Genomic DNA, 24,963 nt, shown 5'->3' on the forward strand with positions numbered 1-24,963 from the left:
GTCTTAAATTAAGCCACACCAAAAACAGGAATGAGTATTAAAATTAGTAAGAACGAGTACTTGCCAAAGCGAATTTTATTCTATCATTCATTACTTGTTAAAAGATCCCGTCATGATGTTTTGTAGATAACTTTGACACTTTTATTATGTTCAAACGTGTGTGTGACGTGGGCGTTGTTAAGGAACCCTGGAGTATAACTAGGGTTGTATTCGGTGATTTCACACATGGAAGCTAGGTCATGGAAAACCTTCTTCTCCAGCTGCCTCATTCCACAAACCAAAATACTAAGAGGATCAAAAGGCCGCAATCAGAGTCCACCATCAATGACTTACCAGACGAGATACTTTCTCATATTCTCTCTTTTCTCCCAACCAAACATGCTTTCAAAACCATCCTTCTTTCCAAGAAGTGGATCCCTATATGTCACTCACTCTCAGTTTTACGCATTGACGATGATGGAGCCGTCAGCAACTCAATGAACCGGATTCACTTGCTTAAATTGGTGGAAGCATTTATGTTCTCTCCACACTCTCAACACCTTCCCCTCAAATCTTTTATTCTCAATTGTCGTTCTCAACAATGGGATGCCGAGACTGACCGATTCACTTTCGACAAATGTCTCGAAGCAGCTAAACTACGTCGCGTTATTTATCTCTATCTATACTTGTTATACATCCCTTTATCCCCTACCATTTTCTGCTTCAAAACACTTGTCTCCATGACATTAATCAAAATACGTCCACACACTTTGTTTCATTCTTCTGTTGATCTTCCTTTACTCAAAACCCTCTATATGTATGATGTTTGTTTTCATCATATAGCCGATTTCATGAAACTTCTCTCTGGGTGTCCCGTATTGGAGAAATTGTCTACTGTATTTGTTCAAGCAAATGACAGGTCTGCAACAAAAGTGTATTTCAAACCCTTGTCCAAGTTGATCACCGCCGATATCCTTTTATTCGAGATTCCGTTTAAAGTTGTATATAATGTCCAGCATCTAAATATATCAGGGGTATGACATCTGATACATTATATATTACCATTTTGTTTGTTTTTATATGTATGTATCTAATTTTGGTGTTATGCAGTTAGGGCATAGTCGTAATGATAAAAAAACCGATTCATTTTACAAAGAGTTCCCAGTATTTGAAAACTTAACAGTACTTAATCTATGTTGGAGTACTTCTGCCCAAATTCATGAATGGGATGAAGTAGTCAAAATGCTCCAAAGCTGTCCCAAACTTCAATCTCTTTCCATTTCAAAGGTTTGTTTCTTTACATATGTATCCATGGATAGCTATTGGTTTTTGTTAATTCTTGTTTTGTTTACATATCCTATTTTGTCTCTGATGAACAGGCAAAAAGTTCACCAACCAAAGAGGACTGGAAATATCCATATCATGTTCCTCAATGTCTATCATCTCATCTAACAACGATTAACATTACAGAATATGAAGCTATCGAAGCTGATTTTCGATTCGCAGCATATATTTTGGAGAATGCGAGACATTTAGAGAAGATGACCATTTGCCGTAATCATTTCCCAAAACCAATGGAGAGCCCCCATTTTTTAAGTGATTTATTCTCTTGTTCAAGGATATCTCCTGCATGTAAGCTGTCATTTTCTGAGGTATATGTGCTTTGATGGTTTTGGTATAAGTTATTGTATAGCTCTATCGGTTTCAATATTCATACAGAGAGCCACTTGTTTTGAACAGACTTGTGCTTAAATTTGCTCTCATCTTAGAGTAACTTAATTGGCACCAGATATATGTTAGAAATTAAAATAGTCTTCTAGATTTTTTTTTTTTTTGAATAAGCAATGATAACTGTATATAATAAAAACCAGAAGGTTCTGGCATTTGAAATAGCAAGAGACATTACATAAATTGTTCATAAAATACATTATACAAAAATTGTTCATAAAATAGTGGTTACCGAATGTACGTCGGAGATCATGTTTAACTCTTGAAAATGACTATTTTCTTTTTATAAACGGGTGGACTTTTGTAACTTTCATGTTTGGAATATTCTACATCTCTCTTGTTTTGAATAGTAGAAGCTTTCCGCGTTGTATTTCGGACGAAGTATCCCTTATACTCTTTTGTTAATCCCATTGCCTATTAAAAAATAAATAAATCGTTCATAAACTAAGATGACGACCAAACCAAAAAGCAAGTACATATCATTCACTCATCCACTCTCAAGAACTTCATTAGTGATAAAATAGAAATGAGAATTCAGTTTTTTCAAATTTAATTAAAGATGATTTCTTTGACTCATATTTGTGCATTTTCATGGAAATGGAAGAAATGAGAATAAGACAATTTAAGTTGGAAGAAACATTGTGAGTTTCACCAGAGCAAATAAGAGAGCTACACAACAACAAATACATGCAATGGAAAATTTCACAGTTAGGTCTTATTTTAAGTTATATATTTAATAATATTATGCAAGGCTAAAATCGTGTTGTAATTTTTACGTTTGGAATATTCTACCGCTCTCTTGTTTTGAGCAGTAGAAGCTTTCCGCTTTGTTTCCTCGGGCGGAGCACCCCTTATGCTCCTTTTTAATTCCATTGCCTATTAAAAAAAAAATTCATAGTTAGGTCCTATTTTAAGTTATTTAGTAATAGGCCCACTGCTCTTAGTTTGCTGGTGGATTTGGTAATTGTTAATAATCACTTAGGATCCGTTTGGTTCAACGGAGGAGAGGAGAGGGGAGGAAATTTAATAGAGGGGAGGGGAATGGAGGGGGAAGGGAGGGAAGAAAATTTAGCTAAATATATGTTTGGTTTAAAGAAGGGGATGGGAGAGATTTTTAACAACGGTTCACAAGGGGAGGGGAGGAAATTTAAAATTAAATTACTTTTTATCCTTACAAATATTGTCATTTGTACTTAGTAAAAGTAATTCTAAATAAAAATAGTGTTGAGTAAATTACACCAAATAAAAACTTGTTCACTCATAAACCACACAAATTTAAACAAATTATCCAGAAACATATTAAATTTAAACAAATTATAGAGAAACATATTAAAGTGTGAATAAAATATTCATAAAAATCGTAAGGTAATTATAAGATGATCAATTAGATGAGCCAAAGATCATTTGCATTATCACTGATTTGCGTGCTTCAGGTATGGATACTGGAGAATCATCCTAAGTTTGTCTGCATCTTTCATGACAGTGCAATATATCTGAGGCAATGAATTTGCATCACATCCACACTCCTTTATTAAATTCCATGTTTCTTGTAACATCCTTCTAAACCCCGCGGCAATTAATAAAATAATCAAAGTAAAAACATAAACACAAGGGTGCCACAATTAAATAAAACAATTAAATCAACTATAGTCTGAAGTCATGCTTCATTAGGAAACGATTTACCAAAACATAATCATGTTCATCACAGCGGAATAAGAAAACATCGCCAATACAATCAATGGAAATATAATCCAACACCAAATAAAATAGTGTAATCGCATAAAACTCTAAAACTATCGTTCCCCAGTGTTACAAGATCAGAGCATGACCGACACGACCCAAAATAATGGATAAACTCTACGAGTCATCCTCACCGAGCACTAATGCCGCTACTCCTCAATCTGAAATTGTCAACAAGTAAGGGTGAGTCTCATTCACAATTAATCAATGTTATGCATTCATAAGCAACAAAACATCATAATATATCATTCAGCCAATTTGTCATATATTCAAATTTCAATCATCATTCATCAACCACAACAAATACACATCAAACATAACACTGAAATTATTCCAATCATGTTTTGACAACAATGCATATGATCAACTGTCACTATGCATGTGGTACCAATAAGTCGTGGAAATAATCCACCTGACTGATCTAAACCTCATCGAGATACGGCCCTACCGACACAAATTCCACACAATGGGAATTATGTCCACCATTGATCCAAACATCACCAGGATCCATCACCAAAATGCGTATGAATGAATGCACACGTATAACATACTTACAAACATCACCGATCCGATACACCGCATCGTCTCACCATAACTCATCATTTTCATCACCGACAAAGTATGTATATGTTTTCACAATCATTTAACCATTTACATATTCATCACGATAACCATAACAATAACTACCATCCATCATTATACCGAAACATTTCCATATTCACACAATCATACGTATGCACGATATTTCATTTCACAAGCAATTAAATTAATTTTAAAAAATAAGTCGGACCACTGTCCATCCCCCCAATTCATCATATAAAATATTTAATTTTCTTTACCACGCCCAAAACGGCCCTAAGAACAGGTGTACGGGTCAAAAGATACACTACTTCAAAGTTTTAATTGTAACACCCCTCTAATACCCCGCGGAAATTAACAAAATTAAATCAGAGTAAACATGCAAAGGGTGCCACAATTCAAAAATGAAAGAAAACACACGTTCGGCATATGTCATGCATTCACTGAAACATCTGAAATTATAACTCATTAGATAAAATCATGTTTACACATCGGAATCAAATCATCAAGTCAACATTACATCGTTAATGTATCCGACTTCAAATAAAATAAACAATAGAGTTATAATCGAAACTCAAAACATCGCGTCCCCAGTGTTACATCTATCAGAGCATGACACCGACACAACAACTAAACCGACTTATGAGCTAATCCTCACCAAGTCAAAAGCAGCTATCCTCAATCTGAAAATGTCAACAGTAAGGGTGAGTCTCATCACAGTTAACAAATGTTATTGCATCTTAAATAACCACACATCATAGTTATATTATTCACCCAATTTGTCATATATTCAGATTCACATCTATTATTCATCAATTCACACAATAATAGAATACATTACCAAAAGACAACGCCATAACAGTTACACCATCATCAAATATTATAACATTGGACAATCTTCCATTCATGTTATAATTATACACAACAACCTAATGCAAATGCAACTATATGCATGTGGTACCAAACATGGGATAACCCATCTCACCGATCCACCACCATAAAGATTCGGCTACTTCTCTCACCAATTCCACACAATGGGAATTAGCTACCGTTGTCCCACCACCAAAAGGGATACAGCCCACAACATGATTATGAAATGCATGTATCAACCATAACATGCTCACCATCAACATTAAACAACCAAATGTCATAATCATCAACCACCACGATAATCAATAGCCACACACAGTTATGCTATTTCTCAACCATAAATAAATACATATTTTACACCAACAAATTATGTATAACAAAACACCAATTAGGACCACAACATCATAACAGGTAAATCATTCATTGATATGCCTGTGCGTATAAACCACCACACAGTGCAACAACAATAGCACCTCTCACAATCGTGTACCAAGTACAACAAAGCAACCCATCAACAACCGGGCATTTACCTCATCATTCATCAAAACACACGATAACCAAATTTACCATGAACAACATCCATTTGCATAACAAGTAGAAGCGATCACATTATAACAACACCCATCATTGCTCATATTCAGTTATGCAAACAACAAACCATTGCACCGCATCAACTATGCAAAACAAGAATAAACCACATTTGGAGAAAACGATACTTTTCAAAATAAAATCAAGTTATTGTTGTTATATTTATTTTATATGGTAAAACATTCAATTTAAGGAACAACGTCCAAAACGGCGTCTAAAACGGACTTACGGTTTGAAAGTTACACATTTTTACATTTTTCAATGAAATTAATTATCGCTACAGCACGCGGCGCGACCAAGGCTCGCGGCGCGACCTGAAGAACACAAACACGTTCGCGGCGCCAACCTATGCACGCGGCGCGATACGAGAAAACAAGTACGCCTTCGCGGCGCCAACACGGGGACGCGGCGCGAACTGGCGATTTCACAGATTTTCGGGTCTGCGTCAGATCCTGCGATCTGACTCAATCTGAGTCCAAAACTGACTCTAAACGTCATATACAGGCAGTTAATCATCAATTGCATCATTATTCATCATCACACATCAAAACAACACATAATCAATCAATAATCCATGCAATTTTCATCAATTCATAACCTCCCTAAACCCGACATATAATCCAATTGACTCAACAACATCCCTAATCAATATTATTATCCAAGAATACGATAATAGATGATAACCGGAGAGTCCCCCCTTACCTTAGCCAAAGATTCTTGATTGGTCTCTCCCTCCATTGCTCCTCTTCACGTACCAACTTCCCAATCCCTCATCTCCTCTGCTCTGCTTTTCACGTTCCTTTCTCCTTTCTCCCAATTTTCCTTATTTTTATGAAAAATAACATTTTAATTAGTAAAGGGCTTTACTAACATATCACCCCCTCTTTACTAATACCACACTTGGCCCAATACTATAAACCATCTTTCTTCCAATTAAATCCCACAAACCACCAATAATTCTAATTATAAATTAAATTTCCATTTAAATTAAAATTAAAATATACGGGTGTTACAACTCTCCCCCACTAAAAGAGTTTTCGTCCTCGAAAACATACCTCAAATAACCAGCTCGTATAAGAGTCCTCCACCTGACTCTTCAGCTCCCAATTAATGTTACCATCGGTCAACCCTCAAAATCCATCTGACATAACCAACAGGAAACATGTTTCATACATTCAAATCCCAGTTCTTACGTCGCATTTGACTATCCAAAAGTATACCACTCGCTATAGCTCCAAAAGGTTAACAACAACAGAATATTGAGGTACAAGCTAAACAATACGCTCAACAGCCGAGCAATACAATTACACAATCTATAGTATGATCACACTGATCAACTCTGTAGTAATGCATACCATCTACCAAACATACCAACCTTAGACATAATTTTCCATCTGAGCGATAAAATAATACTTACACTTTTCACCAACCGCTTCCTTCAAGAAACTCAATACTCATATTCCTATACCATTGAATTCCAATTATCTGACTCCTCTTAAGTCAAGCCGTCGATTATCCAACACTTTACATTCTGTTTCTTCCGCACTACTCTGACTACTCATCACAATCATCTATACCAAATAGATTTCAGATTTTTACCCGATTCCGACTCTCTTTACTCATTCGTTTCAAGAATCATTCTTCATCATTCATGGTACTAATCTACCATTTAGCAATCCTTACTCGCATCCAACGAAAACCAATTCCTGGTTTACTTCCTCTATTTAAACATCCTAACCATCAGAACAAGTACACACTCATCGGCCTCAATATACCATCGCTTACAAGATAGCTCAACTGAGTCACGCTCTCTACTACGAATTAAATCAATTTCTCCCTTCATAGAGTATAATTCCTCATTATATCTGGAATCCACAATACCACCTTAACAACGAAACAAAATTATTACAACATCATATAACATCAACTCTTCGTTTTAATTTCGCCGAATACATACTCGTTAACTACGTACAACCGTAATAACATATTCATCATCTCGGCAATTATTCAAAAGAGTTATAATTCTTCGACACGACATCCTCACATCCACTGGATTCTAAATCCAACATATAGATCAATATATATTCTCTATGTAGGCTTCCGACATATTAATTCCTCACTTGCCACAAGTAGTACTCGTAACACTACTCTACATCACACTTTCGCTGCGCGACTCTGATTACTCGTCTTAAGTCATTTGCCCATCATGTCGCACTCTTCCATATTCACCTCTTCATAAGTTCACACAACATAGTGAGTGATTATTCTCACGGATTAGTATTCATCACGTCTTAAACCATTAAGGTAACAAAACAAGTTCATCACATCTATATGATTTCCGTCCACTACCAACAAGAGATTTAGGGTGATCAAGTCCTAAATTTGTCAATATTAGTTGAAAATCATATTTAAGCATAAACCGTTGTTACTACATAATAGTGTCCCTTTCCGAGTTTGCACCCAAACTCATTAACATCGTCATAGTCCAATAATTCAATACAGTGTCCTTCTTCTAGAATATTCTTCCGAAGTCCAAAACATCAGGAACACAAATCCAATCACCAACCTCATTATATTATTCTCGTCGATTTGGAATTCACCGCCTTTACTTTGGTAATTCAAAGTCAACCTATCGATCAATTCAACATCATCTTTCTGACCTTCTCTAATCTCGTTAAGAATACCACTAGTCATCTTCTAGCATACTCAATCTAACACTATTAGGAGTGCCTTCACATACTAACGCAAGTCTCTAAATTGTCCAATTAAATCCAACTCCTTCACCATTAGTACCGACATATTTAAAGACTTCCTACGCAACGCAGTAACACAACACTCGTAACTCGTGGTTTTACTCCAAATTCTATGACATCCTTCGTGCCCAACTATCATCCCACTCGACATCTCAACAAAGTCTTCCTCATATTCAATAGGTTTCAGAAATCCTCTAAAATTCTTCTGTTATACTTATCGTTACTCTGCCATCACAAATACGGCTCCAAGAGTTTTAAAGTTTATTCCATCTTTTCTACCAATTCACTTCTCACTAAAATCCATCGGTACTCAAACCATCTTTTATTATCGAACATCTCATCAACAACATATTCCACTCAATTCTGTTTCAAACAATCACGATAGCATGCATTCCTATTCAACAAGTTTCACACTTCCTTAACCGACTTCACAATATCTCCTTATAGGATCAATCTATTGTATTTATAACTCTCCCATAAGGTAGAACATAATTGCACCTCTTCGTAGGCTCAAACGGCACATCAATCCGACACTCGGAACTCAAGATATGAATTTTCCAATCGTTATCCGAAATGCAACATCGACATCATGCAGCGACGCTCTATACGGTATTCCCAAAACTCTTCGAATGGTACCTCCAATTCTTAAAATTAATTCTCAACAAACCTTATAATTATTCCTTCAATCCGTTCGAAACTGACACTGACATCCCGTGCAGTACTACTAAACAAGTCTAGTTATAAGAACAAGAGCAACCGCAACTTCACCTCTTTCTAACGTCATCCTGTCACAATTAATTATGTTACAGCTGCTGAAACTATTTTTATAACAAAGTTCATCTCGTTAGCTTTCCGACGCTTCAAACGGAACTCAATTCGGATGTCCAGAACTCCAGTTATGAATTTTCGAAGTTCTGCAGCTATTCAGCGATTTTCCTGCGTTTTGCTTACGAAAATCTCTCTCCAAAACTCATTCTCTTCAACCCTATCACATTCCAAACAGCCCCTTATCGTACCTCTTCACTTCCAAACATCCCTATGACTTGAGCAACACATCCTATCGTCGAAGTGCGATTTCTGGAACATTACGACAGCAATCCTCTTTGCCAACTTGCAGTTGAATCTCTTCCGAGACGTAAAGCTACTCACTGACATCTTCGCAGTACACCAGTAGAGCTGACACGCCGCAACTTTCCAATTTCCTTCTCTTACAATAACGGTCAATTACCTCTAATCCTCTTCCTTCAAGATGTTCCAACTTGATTACCAGTGAAGTCTTAATTCCATGTCACCTTCAACTCGGGAAACAACAAACTCCAACAATGCTCGCACTGTTGCCAACAACAGTCTACTGAATCAATCTTCTTACAACTGAAACATAACCGAGAAGCGAAGCTTCTCCCCCACTTGTTTCAATCCAACACCTGCAACAAACAACCAAGTACCGACAGTGATTCACTCACATGTCGCGTACCAAGGACTAAAATGCCGACAATATGCAACTGTCGCGCAACTCAACTGACTCAACAATTGGCCGGACGGACCGACCTGCTCTGATACCACTGTTGTAACACCCCTCTAATACCCCGCGGAAATTAACAAAATTAAATCAGAGTAAACATGCAAAGGGTGCCACAATTCAAAAATGAAAGAAAACACACGTTCGACATATGTCATGCATTCACTGAAACATCTGAAATTATAACTCATTAGATAAAATCATGTTTACACAGCGGAATCAAATCATCAAATCAACATTACATCGTTAATGTATCCGACTTCAAATAAAATAAACAATAGAGTTATAATCGAAACTCAAAACATCGCGTCCCCAGTGTTACATCTATCAGAGCATGACACCGACACAACAACTAAACCGACTTATGAGCTAATCCTCACCAAGTCAAAAGCAGCTATCCTCAATCTGAAAATGTCAACAGTAAGGGTGAGTCTCATCACAGTTAACAAATGTTATTGCATCTTAAATAACCACACATCATAGTTATATTATTCACCCAATTTGTCATATATTCAGATTCACATCTATTATTCATCAATTCACACAATAATAGAATACATTACCAAAAGACAACGCCATAACAGTTACACCATCATCAAATATTATAACATTGGACAATCTTCCATTCATGTTATAATTATACACAACAACCTAATGCAAATGCAACTATATGCATGTGGTACCAAACATGGGATAACCCATCTCACCGATCCACCACCATAAAGATTCGGCTACTTCTCTCAACAATTCCACACAATGGGAATTAGCTACCGCTGTCCCACCACCAAAAGGGATACAGCCCACAACATGATTATGAAATGCATGTATCAACCATAACATGCTCACCATCAACATTAAACAACCAAATGTCATAATCATCAACCACCACGATAATCAATAGCCACACACAGTTATGCTATTTCTCAACCATAAATAAATACATATTTTACACCAACAAATTATGTATAACAAAACACAAATTAGGACCACAACATCATAACAGGTAAATCATTCATTGATATGCCTGTGCGTATAAACCACCACACAGTGCAACAACAATAGCACCTCTCACAATCGTGTACCAAGTACAACAAAGCAACCCATCAACAACCGGGCATTTACCTCATCATTCATCAAAACACACGATAACCAAATTTACCATGAACAACATCCATTTGCATAACAAGTAGAAGCGATCATATTATAACAACACCCATCATTGCTCATATTCAGTTATGCAAACAACAAACCATTGCACCGCATCAACTATGCAAAACAAGAATAAACCACATTTGGAGAAAACGATACTTTTCAAAATAAAATCAAGTTATTGTTGTTATATTTATTTTATATGGTAAAACATTCAATTTAAGGAACAACGTCCAAAACGGCGTCTAAAACGGACTTACGGTTTGAAAGTTACACATTTTTACATTTTTCAATGAAATTAATTATCGCTACAGCACGCGGCGCGACCAAGGCTCGCGGCGCGACCTGAAGAACACAAACACGTTCGCGGCGCCAACCTATGCACGCGGCGCGATACGAGAAAACAATTGCATCAATTGCATCATTATTCATCATCACACATCAAAACAACACATAATCAATCAATAATCCATGCAATTTTCATCAATTCATAACCTCCCTAAACCCGACATATAATCCAATTGACTCAACAACATCCCTAATCAATATTATTATCCAAGAATACGATAATAGATGATAACCGGGGAGTCCCCCCTTACCTTAGCCAAAGATTCTTGATTGGTCTCTCCCTCCATTGCTCCTCTTCACGTACCAGCTTCCCAATCCCTCATCTCCTCTGCTCTGCTTTTCACGTTCCTTTCTCCTTTCTCCCAATTTTCCTTATTTTTATGAAAAATAACATTTTAATTAGTAAAGGGCTTTACTAACATATCACCCCCTCTTTACTAATACCACACTTGGCCCAATACTATAAACCATCTTTCTTCCAATTAAATCCCACAAACCACCAATAATTCTAATTATAAATTAAATTTCCATTTAAATTAAAATTAAAATATACGGGTGTTACATTAATAATTTTCTGCGCTACAGGGTCCGCTTAGCGACCACTAGCGCGCTTATGGTATCAAAATTCAATAACCCCGCTTCAAGCGGCGCATCACAGAGGCGAACTACGTTGGGACCTCTGTTTAGCAGACTGGCTCCACTTAGCGAGCCCTTTTATTTTTTGAAAAACAATCAGCATCCGCTTAGCGAGCCAGGAGCCGCTTAGCGGACGTGCGATTCTGCAGATTCTCAGGTCTGTGACAGACCTGAAATTTCACACACCCACCACTACAAACCGTTTCTAAACATCATTTACAGGTATGAAATCATCACAAACATCATCATACATCATCAAACATCAATAAAATACATTCATCAATCAACAGTTCATGCAATCTCATCAATTTCCCTAAACCTAACAATCTCAATCCCAATATACTCAATCGAATCGAATCACATGTTAATCTATTATATTACCTATAATCTCATAATAAAAATCAACCGGAAGAGTCCCCCCTTACCTTGGTTCTAATCTTGATTTCTTCCTCTTCCCCCTTCAAGGTTCTCTTTCACGTTCTTTACGTTCTTCTCTTTTCTTCCAGTTTTGCTCCTTTTTCCTTATTTCTCAAAATTCCTTGTTTTATGAAAAATAAAGAATTTTCTTTAATAAGGGCCTACCATTTAGCACCTCCCTCTTTACTAACCACATCAAACCCAATTATTTCCTTCACAATTTCTCAATAATCCCATTAATTTAATTAATTCCAATAATTAACTTAAATCTCAATTAAATTAAAATTGGAAAAATATGGGGTGTTACATTTCTTCCCCTAAAATTGGAGGTAGCTTATATTTCTGACGCTCTCTCATTATTTCATTTCCTTCTCGTATTGTCGCATTTCTTTCTATTAATGCATTTGCAACCAAGACTGTTGATTCTTGGAGTTTTGTAATATTGTTGGTTGTTTCTTTGTTTTTACCCACTTTTATTTTCTTCCTTTTAATACCACTTAAAGGATCTGGTGATTGTTTTTCAGATATAGAAAAATCGGAAGTAGCATCAAAGCTTTCCAAATTCACCTCATTTCGAGCAACATGATCATCAATATCTTGAATAGTTTCAGCAAAGTCTTCATTGGTGACCGATAACTTTTGTTTTCTTGTCTCTTTTAGAGTATCAGATTCCTCTCCATCAGCTCGGTTAGGTCCATAAAGTATCAACATCTTCTCATAATTTGGAAGTGATACATTTCTCCAATTTGATGCTTTTAGTTTTGAGTGAAAAAGTATGATAAATAAAAGATATAAGATTAATAAAAGTTATACAATTATTTATTAAAAATATATTTTAAAATACAAAAAGTTCATCAAAATTTATCTCAATTAGAGCATCCCTTACTTCTGACTCGACATCCCATAATTGTGTGGTTGAATTCTAAGAAAAGCTGCTCATACCACCTTTAAAAATGTCATAATATTCAGTGAAATTTTTTTCAAAGTTTTCCAACGGTTTTTAATCTTCACCTTGTCAATGATGTTTGTTAATGTTATTATTGCAAAACGTTTGTTAAATGGTGATGTTAATGATGTTTCACCTACTAATGTTTGGCAACTATTGCAAGGTTGATATGCTGCTAGAATTGAAATTTTTATGACAAATTAAGGAGAATTTCCTTATAGTGTAGTGTTTCATTAAGATGCATTGACTTTTTCTTTTTTTTCTTTTCTATTGGAGAGAAGAAAAACCGAACATTTTATTTGAATGTACACTCACACTCTCTTAAACAAATAGTTAACTATATCACATAACACTCTAATACAATTGAAATTGAAAATTTCTTTATAGACCTCCCAACCTTCTAGCCCACCTCTGGTGAAAAACCCAAACTACCCCTGACTTCGGAAATGCATCTCCGAAATGCAAGAAAAAGGTGTTATCGGAGATGCATCTCCGAAAGCGCTTTTTTTTTGAAAAAATTGTCTTATTTCGGAAGTTCATTTCCGAAAACAGCATTTCGGAAGTTCATTTCCGAAATACTGGGCGTTTTGCAGATTAAGCAAAACAGCCCCTCCCCCATTCATTTAACCCTAATCCTATTCTAAACTCAACCTCTCTTCAAAATTTCTGCAAAAAGCAAGTGTGAAGTATCAGAGATTGCCAACATCTTCTTCCAATCTCAATCTAAATCATCCCAAACTTTATTAGTGGTAAGTTTAGTGCATTTTTTTCAATTGTTAGATCCATTATTATATCTCTATTAGGGTTGTTTAGGTTGTTTAGATCCATTAGTCAAACTCTAAACTGCTATTTAGGTTGTTTAGAATGAATAAAATTAGTTATGTTTTAGGATTTTGGGGTCTGCCATTGGAGGTTGCAGAGAAGTTCTTCGCAGGGGTGTTTCGGAAGTTCATTTTCGAAAACACCTCCATTCCCAGTTTCGGAAATGAACTTCCGAATTGTATCAGTAGTGTAATTTTTTTTAGTTCTGTATGTTGTCTCGCATATTAATCGATTTCAATTGTTTTCAGGAACATGTCAGACAACCTAGCACACATCAGACAGGGTAGAGAGACCCAGACTGCGTCGACTAGACGCGAGCGGGCTGCGCAGCTGGCGTCGACACGGGGACGGGGGCAGGGCCGGGGACGACGTGTGCGAGTTCCCGTGGAGATGGACGAGAGTACCTCTACATCTGGATCGAGGAGTCGTCTGGCTCAGGTATCTTCTTCCCGCCAGCAAGGGGAGGATGAGGAGGAGGAGGTATCGGAGGTGGCAGTATCATACCACGAGGCGGAGGATGTACCGGATGTTGACCCTCCACTCGGGGAGGAGGATGAGCAGGAGGAGGGCTTCCCGGGAGGGCCCAGTGACACTTCAGTGCTGATATCCTACCGCGATCACGTCGCTCGGCGGATCTGGGAAGGAGAGGTATTTTTTATAATTTGCCCGACTACATTATTTAACCGTTTATAATTTAGACGTTTATTCAATATTTTATTAACCGTCTATTTAACATACTTTTTTATTTGTTTTTTTGTAACAGGAGAGAGAGTCGTTGAAAATGGTGAACCATGCCCGAAAGATTTTCAGTCTGTTTAAACCGACTGCCGAGTGGTTTAATGACGCTGTGAGAGGTTCAGGGCTCAGTGGGCTCTGCATGACGGGGTACACCACCATCAGCCATGGCATGCAGGGGGATTTTGTGGAGCGGTGGCACAAGGAGACGTCTTCTTTCCACTTGCCGGTTGGGGAGATAACGATCACCTTGCATGATGTGTAGTGTCTTCTCCACCTGCTGATCAGGGGGCCACTATTGACCCACTCCCGGATCCAGAGGGTCGGAGCCACTGAGTGGATGGCGCTCTATTTGGGTATGGAGCCCGAAGTTGCTGATTTTGAGTGCGCCACGACATCTGGGCCTCATATCCGGTTCACCACACCGAGCCGCTACTTCGAGCACCACCTGGTGGCGGCGGCCGAGGCTGAGGATGCGGGTGACGAGCTATTTACACATTATCACCGTGGCTGCGCTCTCCGGTGCTGGTACATGCATGTGGTAGGCGCTGCGATCTTTGTGGACAAGAGTGCGAGGTACGTCGACGTGACCTACCTCCGCTACTTCATGGACTTGACCACCGTTCACCAGTGGAACTAGGGGGAAGCTACTCTGGCATACCTATACCAGAAGCTGAATGAGGCCTCCAACTGGAGGACGAGGCAGTTGACCAGATCCTGCACACTACTCACGGTACGTTTCATTTTAATTGTTCCGTATTTATTTATGTTTCGTATTTGTGTTTCGTATTTACTTATGTTTCGTATTTATTTATGTTTCAGAGCTGGATCATCTCCTACTTCTCCCGCATCCACGGCTTCCACATCGATCCTGCGTACGTTGACGCCATGCCCAGGGCCGCCAGATACGTTCTCTAGAGGGGGAACAATGCGGTGGGACCATACCGTGGGTACTTGGACCGCACGATGCACGATGACGTCACTTGGAGGCCGTTCAGCGACTACACTCAGATTGTCCCCTTTGACGGCATATCTCTATATTCTGGCTGGTTGGCATGCGGGACTACCATCATGGTCCGGTATCTCCCTGAGCGGTGCATGCGGCAGTTCGGATTTGTGCAGATGATACCCATGTCACCCTTTGAGGCTGCTCCCGACACAGTGACCAGAGTGCTGCTCACTGCCATGTTTGAGGATTGGGAGCATCATGTGGTACCGGAGGAGTATCGTCGCATGCGGGTCACCTAAGACTGGCACAGTGTGGAGGGGTACGTCACATGGTTCTATCGGATGTCACATCCTCTTCTGACACCCGACGCTCCCGGCACTCCTAGGCTAGCACACGAGGAGATCCTGGAGAACCAGCAGGCCGAGGATGACCACGCCATTGATCTCCTGCTGATCTGCCAGCGGATAGAGATGCTTGGGCGGGACGCGTTGGATCGAGGTGTTGTTCATCAGGGCGGTCCAGAGGCAGTCGCCGTGATGGAGATGATCGTCACTGATGCGGGCCGTGCAGCGTCATACAGGCGGCAGAGGAGGGCCCAGGGTGAGAGGGTTAGGCATACCCAGTAGTGGTCGGGTTTATTTTTTTTTTGTTTTCGGATTGTATCTTTCGTACACTATTATTATTTGGATTTGGATCGGATCGGTTTGTATATATCACTATTCTTATCATATTAGTATATTAGTATTTTTCTGTTTATATATCGCTTATTTTATTTGCCGTCTTTCTTTAATTAAAAATACGAGGCTGTTTCCAAAATCATAAAAAAAAAACATAGTTTCTGCATAATTCGGAAGTTCATTTCCGAAACCCCCCAAAATCTGAAAAAAGGTGTTTTCGGAAGTTCATCTCCGAAAACACCCCCCATTTGGTGTTTTCGGAGATGAACTTCCGAAGTCTGAGAAAATTTTAAAAAAAATACTTCGGAAGTTCATTTCCGAAGCAGGGGTAAACTGGGGTTTTCGCTGGAGGTGACCCCCATAGGGAGGTGGGTAAAGAAAAAACCTTGAAATTTTGTTCGATCAACGACAAAATATCACACACCATGTTGAGACAACGTGTAAGACAACACGGTATAAAAGAAACAGAGAACAAATAAACTACTTAAATAACTCAGATAATTGTTAACTCAATTCAGTGTAATATCACTTATGTTTAAAAGACATCATCTCAATGAAAGGAAATTCACTAAATCAATAGTCAATAGTACATTATGGTCTTATCTGATCTCTCTTAGTTCGATGTTCTTTTCTTAATACTATCCATGAATTTCGACCCAGACTCTCATTGAATCTGCCCTGACTTCTCCTTTTACTCCTCAGGAGATTATGGTGTTATTGCCTTGTGTGAAGGTAACAAGATTCATGACCATGATGATTTTAAGTTATTACTAAATAACTTAAAATAAGACTGAGTATTTGAATACTTCGAATAAATAACGAACTAACCAACCCTACCATTTTTAGTGTAATTCATGATGATATCTTCCATAATGTGGTAAGCATCTCCATAAACAAATATTGAACCTTTCAAAACTGTTCTCAATTCTTCAACAAGAATTTTCAATTGAATATTAAATAATTGAGCTAGTTGATTAGGGCATGTGACACATTTCTCTCATATATGGTATGCACCCAATAGGCCAAACATTTACCACAAGAATTTTTCTTGCTCCAAGATTCAACAACCTCTGCAAATAGTTGTAACATATTATGTATACAATTAACAAAGAAAATATAAATATTCTTATATGAATTTTTTGTGGTTGGTAGTTAGAAAAATTACTGTTAATTGTACTCTGAATGTTGATATCATGATGGCTACAAATGATTCCGGAGACAAAAACTGAAAATTTGGAATTGGCGGAGGTGACAAATAATTATCAAGGAAATCATTTGAACCAAATGCTACTGTGAAGAGAACATTGTTAAGCAATTTGAGAGATGCATCGTTCATACTCTATTCAAAGTTAAAGTTCCAGAATTACTATTATTAATTGGTAATTTCTTTTTCGATGCCATTAACTATAAAAAAAATGAGCAATTATAACTCAACAAAATTAATAAATAATAATTAATAAAAAAGTCGCAATATCATAATAAATATCAAAATAAATTTGGTACTACTTCATCAAGAAACAACAAACATAAATATAATAATATAAAATACAAGTCAGACTCTTTATAGCTAAATTATTATTTTGATAATTTAACCACATTTGCTGTGCCACACTATCTTTTATAACCCCGCGCATAACAAGTTCATCTCTATCACTTCTTGGACCTTAATGATTGTCATGAGATACATTTTGATTTGCAAGTTCAGCATCTACTTCTGCTATAAGATCTTCATCCGAGTTTACACTCATTAGATAATTGTGAAGAATGCAACATGCAAAAATGATTAATTTTTGAGCTTTGACTCCATAATTTGGCTCTGTTGAATTAGATAAAATCTCAAATCTTTTTTTCAATACACCAAAGGCTCTTTCAATTGCGTTGCGTAAAGACGAATGTTAAAGATTAAACAACTCTTTAGAAATTTCAGGTGGATTTCTAGCTGAATATTCTTTCAGGTGATACCGAACTCCTATATAAGGTGTAATTAATCTACTTGTCAACATGAACCCAGCATCAACAAGATAATACTTTCCTATAGTAAAGATAAATAATAAATGTGATAGTTTAATTAAACATATAATATAAATAACTATAAGTCTAGGTTATTTTTGTATTATTTTGAGGAATTTTAAGTTTATCTTCACGTGTTAATGCATTCTTTATTATTCTCGAGTCAGAGGCAGACTCTTCCCATCCCGCAAGCTCATAAGTAAACTTTAAATTAAAAGTACATGTATCTAAAAGATTTTGTGTCGAGTAGTCTTTCTAACATACCACATAAGGTCATAAAAAAGTTTGAGGACCCATTCTTAATATATTTCTACTAGTTTCATTGTTACTAATTTGGTACAATATTTCTTCACGAACTCTTTCTCTCCCAGAGCTCATACTATAACACAACTTTCTCTTACGAGACTTTCGAACATACTAGTAAACAACAACACATATTAGTTGAACTATATCTCTTCAACGTATATCAAACCATTTGTTAATAACAATTCTTTGATCTTGATCATTCATCTAACCCAATAAAATAATTTATGTAATTAAAAATAAGTAAAATAATAATAGAATACTAAAAAAATTAGACAAAAAATATTAAACTTAGAAATTTTATTTTATTTGTAACATATAATTTTGATCTTAATAATTTATATATATAAATTATATCATATACTTAAACGTATTTTAAAATTATATTAAAAATAAACAAAATTTAAAATATATGAGAATTTCTAATAATTTATATATATATATATATATATATATATATATATATATATATATATATATATATATATATATATATATATATATATATATTTTCAATTATGTTCTATAAATTTGAAAGATTTCACATATTTACGTGAATAATGCAATATTATAAAAAGTGTGATATTAAATTATTTGTAGATAAATATTTATGATTAATCATTAAATTCATAATACATATAAGAGTATATCAATCTAAATTTCAGTTATTCTTTTAGTATTATTCTATAACTTTTAAAACCTAAGATTTTTTTTATTCAATGTCATGTCCAAAAAAAATTTAAAATCGTATATTCTATACATATTTTTTAAAAATCATATTATATCTTATCTTATTGATTTTTTATTTGGTGTTCCTATATTAATCAAGTAACTCCATCCATTTTTTTTTTGTTTATTATTGTGGAAGAGATATGTTCTTACTTGGTTAATGGATTGTTTATTAATACTATTATTTATTATAGGTTAACCATCTTAATAAATTAATTATTTTCACTTTAATAAAAAATAAAGAAAAAATAATTTTGTAAATTAAAATGAAACTTTAAAGAGTTTTTTTTTACCAATCGTTAGTTGGTCCAGTGGTGATTGGCGCTGGGCTTGGTAGGGTCGGAGAACCACAGTTCGATCCCCCGCAACTGCGATCGGGAGGGGATGGAACCACTTGATGCCAGAACTCGCCCCCGAACCGGACTAAACCGGTGGTATAAAGCCAAAAAAAAGAGTTTTTTTTTAAATTTTATAGGCATTAATGATTTTAAAATTTATTAATTTCAGTTATTAATTTTTTAGTGAAGTTTTCTTAGTTTTTTATTAAATAGTGATATTTTGATTCTTAAATATATTTATGATTTTACTACCTAAGGAGGCGATTTCCGGCGAAAGCGATTCCTCAGGCGATTTCCGGCGAAAGCGAACTCAAGCGACAGAGGGTTGAATCCTTTGGTGTTGGTTTAAACTCCTAACCTTAGGGTTAGGGACCACGGCAGAGGAGATTTAGGGTTGAATCCAAGTACCCAGAGTTTGGAGATGGGGCGGGGTCGGCCAAAGAAGAAGGCGGCATCAACTCCACCGGCGAGCGTACGAGTATTCTCGGCAACTCCAACTTTGAATGGTAAGGTTTTTACAGGAACAAGTGTTTTAAGCAAGGGAAAGCAAGGTCTAGAAACTATCGTGGAGGAGCCAGTTGGGGAAAGGAAGAAGGAGGGGACGGAGGCTGACGGGGAAAGGACTCCAAAACTATGGGTAGACATTATCCAAGGTAACAGAATCCCGGCGAATGGGAATGAGCTTACTTATACGCCTCCGGTGATTGTCAATGGTGAAATGGAGATACAAATCGAGGAACAAGATGTGATAGCTGAGAAGGAATTCTGGAAGAATGCCCTAATCATGTATGCAATAAGGAATGAACTCTCCATGAACGCAGTCAAGAAATTCATGGCCACCACATGGAATTTTGTCTCCCTCCCGGACTTATACTACAACGAAGAGGGCTATTTCCTAGCAAGGTTCAAAACAAGAGTGGATAGAGATGCTGTACTCATGAGAGGACCATATACAATCTTTAAGAAGCCTATCCTCCTCCATGAGTGGAACCATGGGTTTACTTTACAGGATGATGTTCTTAGGGTTCTACCAATTTGGGTGATATTCCCATCACTGCCGTTGTACTACTGGGGATCCCAAAGCATTGGGAAGATAGCTAGTGCCATAGGGAAACCCTTGATGACTGACGAATGCACAGCAAAGAAACTAAGAGTTTCTTATGCACGAGTTCTAATTGAGGTGGATGTCACAAAATAGTTACTACATCAAATTACAATTAGAAATCCACAAGGAGAAAAGCAAATACAGCAAGTTGATTATGAATGGAAGCCACCATTCTGCAAAAGCTGTAACAAAGTTGGGCATGAGTGCAAGAAGAAAGAAGAAGTGATCAAGAAACACAAAGAACCTCCAAAGGTATGGGAGCAGAAAAAGGTAACCGTAGTGAGGGAAGACAATGCAGCAGCAAACATCACACAGCCAGAAATACCATGGATCACTGCCTCTAACACAGCTAGGAAAGGAAAGCAAGCAGAAATATTGACAGTGGAATGCAGTAATGAGTTTGAGGGCCTTTTGGGAGAATGCTCTCAAGCAAGGGAGGTTACATGATCTGCTAGAATGTGAGAGGGCTTAATAAAAATGCAAGGTGCCTAGAGGTTGGAGCCCACCTCAGACGGCAAAAGGTAAATTGCATTGCTCTTTTTGAGACTCATGTGAAATTGAATAAATGCAGCCAGATTAGAAAGAAACTTGGTTTTGATTGGGAGTATACTGATAATTATGAGTATCATACCAATGGGAGAATCTGGCTAACTTGGAACCCTAGTGTGTGGAGTATGAAAGTCATTGATAAAAATGATCAATTTATTCATACTGAGGTTTATACTAAGCAAGGAGTTCTATCCCACTACCTTACTGTCATCTATGCCCATAACCAAATTATTAACAGAAGGAGGTTGTGGCAGGATCTATACCGACTCAATAACACCATCTAAGGACCATGGATTAGTATCGGTGACTATAATAATGTACTGAAAGTGGAGGATAGGCTTGGAGGTAATGAGGTTCACATTGCTGAATATATAGATTTGGAGAAAATGATGGGTGACAACAACCTCTTTGAACATGACACAACAGGACCTATCTATACTTGGTCTAATAGACAGTTGGAGAATCCAATTTATACAAGAATAGATAGAGCATTAGTCAATACTGCCTGGTATAATGCTTTTCCCAATAGTGAGGTAGAAATTCTGAACTCCCACATCTCTGATCACTCACCCTTGCGTGTTAAGATGGATGGTACATACCAAGTAGCTAAACAGAAACAAAGATTTAAATTTCTGAACTGTGTGGTGGACCACCCTGAATTCCTCACCACTGTGAGAGAGAATTGGAACCAAAAAGGCACTGCTTACCCCATGTATCAACTGTGGCAGAACCTCCAAAGACTGCAATTCAAACTCAAAGGGCTAAACTGGAACATGACTGAAGGGATTAGAAACCTCAAAGCAAGCAGGGAGCACCTTGACAAAGCTCAAAGCTGTTTAAATGTTGATCCACTGAACCCTGAACTTTGCAATAATGTCAAAATCTGGACTGAGGAAGTGATTAGAAGTGCAGAACTTGAAGAGAAAATCCTACAACAGAAGGCAAAAGAGGACTGGATTGCATTGGGAGATGGCAATAATGCCTTCTTTTATGCAAAACTGAAAGCAAAGAAGCGGCAGACCCAAATCACAATGCTTGAGGATGAACATGGGCAAAAATTTACTGAACATGATGATTTGGAAAGAGAAGTTTTGGAGTTCTATAACAAACTTATAGGCCAAGCTACCAGCAGCAGACAACATATTGATATTAGCATCATGAGGAATGGGGCTTAGTTGAATAGAGAGCAACAAGATAGTCTTGTAAAAGAGGTGACAGAAGAGGAAATATGGCAGGCACTGCAGAGCATTGGGGACAATAAAAGCCCAGGTGCAGATGGGTACAATGCCAAATTTTTCAAAGCAAGCTGGAAAATTATAAAGAAGGATGTGATCAAGGCTATCAAAGATTTTTTTGAGAACAATAGGTTACAGAGGGCAGTTAATTGTGCAGTGGTGACACTCCTCCCTAAAACCAAAGAAGCTAAGACCATGAGAGAGATGAGACCGATAGCTTGCTGCACAACTCTTTACAAGATCATATCAAAAATCCTCACGAGGAGACTGAGCAGAGTTATTAATCAGGTGGTAGATGATAGTCAAACTGCTTTCATACCAGGTAAAACTATTCATGATAATATCATTATGGCATATGAATTGTTAAGAGGCTACAATAGAAAGCACTTATCTCCTAGATGTACTCTGCAAATAGATTTACAGAAGGCATACGACACTGTGGAGTGGGATGCTCTGGAACAGATCATAAATGAGATGAGCTTTCCAAGTAAATTCACCAAGTGGACTATGATTGCAGTGAGAAGTGTGTCATACAAATATTGGATAAATGGCCAATTGAGTAGGGTCCTCCAAGCCAAGAGGGGCTTGAGACAAGAAGACCCTATCTCCCCCCTCTTGTTTGTTTTAATCATGGAATATCTTCATAGAAGCCTAAGTGCCTTAAGGAGGAATCCTGACTACCACTATCACCTCAAGTGTGCCAAGGAAAATATTACTAATATCTGCTTTGCAGATGATATGCTCTTGTTTTCCAGGGCTGATGAGAAATCCGTTCAGGTTTTGATGGAAGTCTTTGATAAATTCTCTGCTGCAACAGGTCTAAAGGCTAATCCCTCAAAGTGCAAAATTTATTTTGGAGGGACACCTGAACATATTCAATAGACTATTGCTGGTAATATTAGCTATACTAGTGGTAAGCTCCCTTTCAGATACTTAGGAGTCCCTCTATCCACCAGAAAAATTACTGTGAACCAATGCCAACCTTTAATTAATAGAATGCTGGAAAAAATTCAGCATTGGTCCTCAAATCTTCTGAGTTATGCTGGCAGACATCAATTGGTGAAAAGTACTTTGGTTTCCATAGCAAGTTTTTGGATGAATGTCTTTCCTCTCCCAAAAAGTATCATTAACAGAATTAACTCGATTTGTAAAAACTTCCTTTGGTCAGGTAAAGCATCAGGCAGAAAGGCATTGGTAGCTTGGGATAGTGTGTGTCTCCCAAAAAATGCAGGTGGGCTGAACATGACATGCCTTATGGAGTGGAACAAAGCAACAATGATCAAATTGCTTTGGAATCTACACATGAAGGCTGATAAGCTGTGGATCCGGTGGATAGGAGCTTATTATTTGAAAGGTACAGAAATTATGCAATGGCAAGTTAGCAAGTCACACTCATGGATGATTAAGCGTATAACCAAGATGAGAGATTTGGTGGTAGCTAGTGAGTATTGGGTAAAGAGCATACAACAAAAGAAATTCAAAACGGGAGACATGTATGGGGAACTCAGGGACAATGGTATTCCAGTCCATTGGAGGAAAAGTTTCTTCCATAACTTTGCTCGACCTCGCGCTTGTTTCATCCTATGGCTTGCTTTGTGGACCCGGCTACCCACGAAGGAAAAACTCGTGTAAATTCAAGTGATAACTGACGGTTTATGTAGTTTCTGTGGCCAAGCTGAAAGTATCGATCACCTCTTTTTTGCTTGCAGGTATACTTATGGTATTTGGCAAAAACTTCTCACATGGTTAGGGTACAGCAGGACCAGTGGGGACTGGACTAATGAGAGCAAATGGTTTAGCATGGAAACGGCTAAGAAGGGATGGAGGAGAAAGCTTCTCAAGATGACTATGGCTGAGTTGATCTACCATATTTGGCAGGAACGGAATGGTATGATTTTCAACCAGCAAACTCTGGAGAATGACCCTGTTAAACATATTCATTATTTAGTGGTTAACCGGGCATATACCATAGGAAAGATCTAAAGGGTCATGTGAGATTAGATACTTTGGATATTAGTTAATCAACTAGTTTGTATCAGGTTATGTTGATTGTATGGTTGCCTGGATCTACGGATCGGCTTGTAACTTCTTGTTTTGGGTAATAAAAATTCCTTTTACTCCAAAAAAATATACTTTTATGATAAAAAAATTGTAGATTAGTCCTCGTATTTCTCATTCGTTAAACAAAATAAAGTAATTAAACATAATACATATTATTTTATATAGGTATATTATGATAAATCAAATACTATACCATTG

General features: G+C 37.2%; 1 protein-coding gene across 1 annotated transcript; it reads left to right on the top strand.

Annotated features, from left to right (window-relative positions):
• The first annotated feature begins 239 nt into the window (after positions 1-239).
• LOC131649695 (putative FBD-associated F-box protein At3g50710) lies at positions 240-1,753 on the top strand. Its single transcript, XM_058919450.1, has 4 exons — positions 240-980; positions 1,090-1,266; positions 1,359-1,631; positions 1,673-1,753. Exons 1-4 carry the CDS (start codon positions 240-242, stop codon positions 1,751-1,753), a joined length of 1,272 nt encoding a protein of 423 aa, XP_058775433.1.
• Positions 1,754-24,963: the final 23,210 nt, after the last annotated feature.

Source organism: Vicia villosa, linkage group LG2 (genome assembly GCF_029867415.1).
Source record: "Vicia villosa cultivar HV-30 ecotype Madison, WI linkage group LG2, Vvil1.0, whole genome shotgun sequence".
Classification (NCBI taxonomy): domain Eukaryota; kingdom Viridiplantae; phylum Streptophyta; class Magnoliopsida; order Fabales; family Fabaceae; genus Vicia; species Vicia villosa.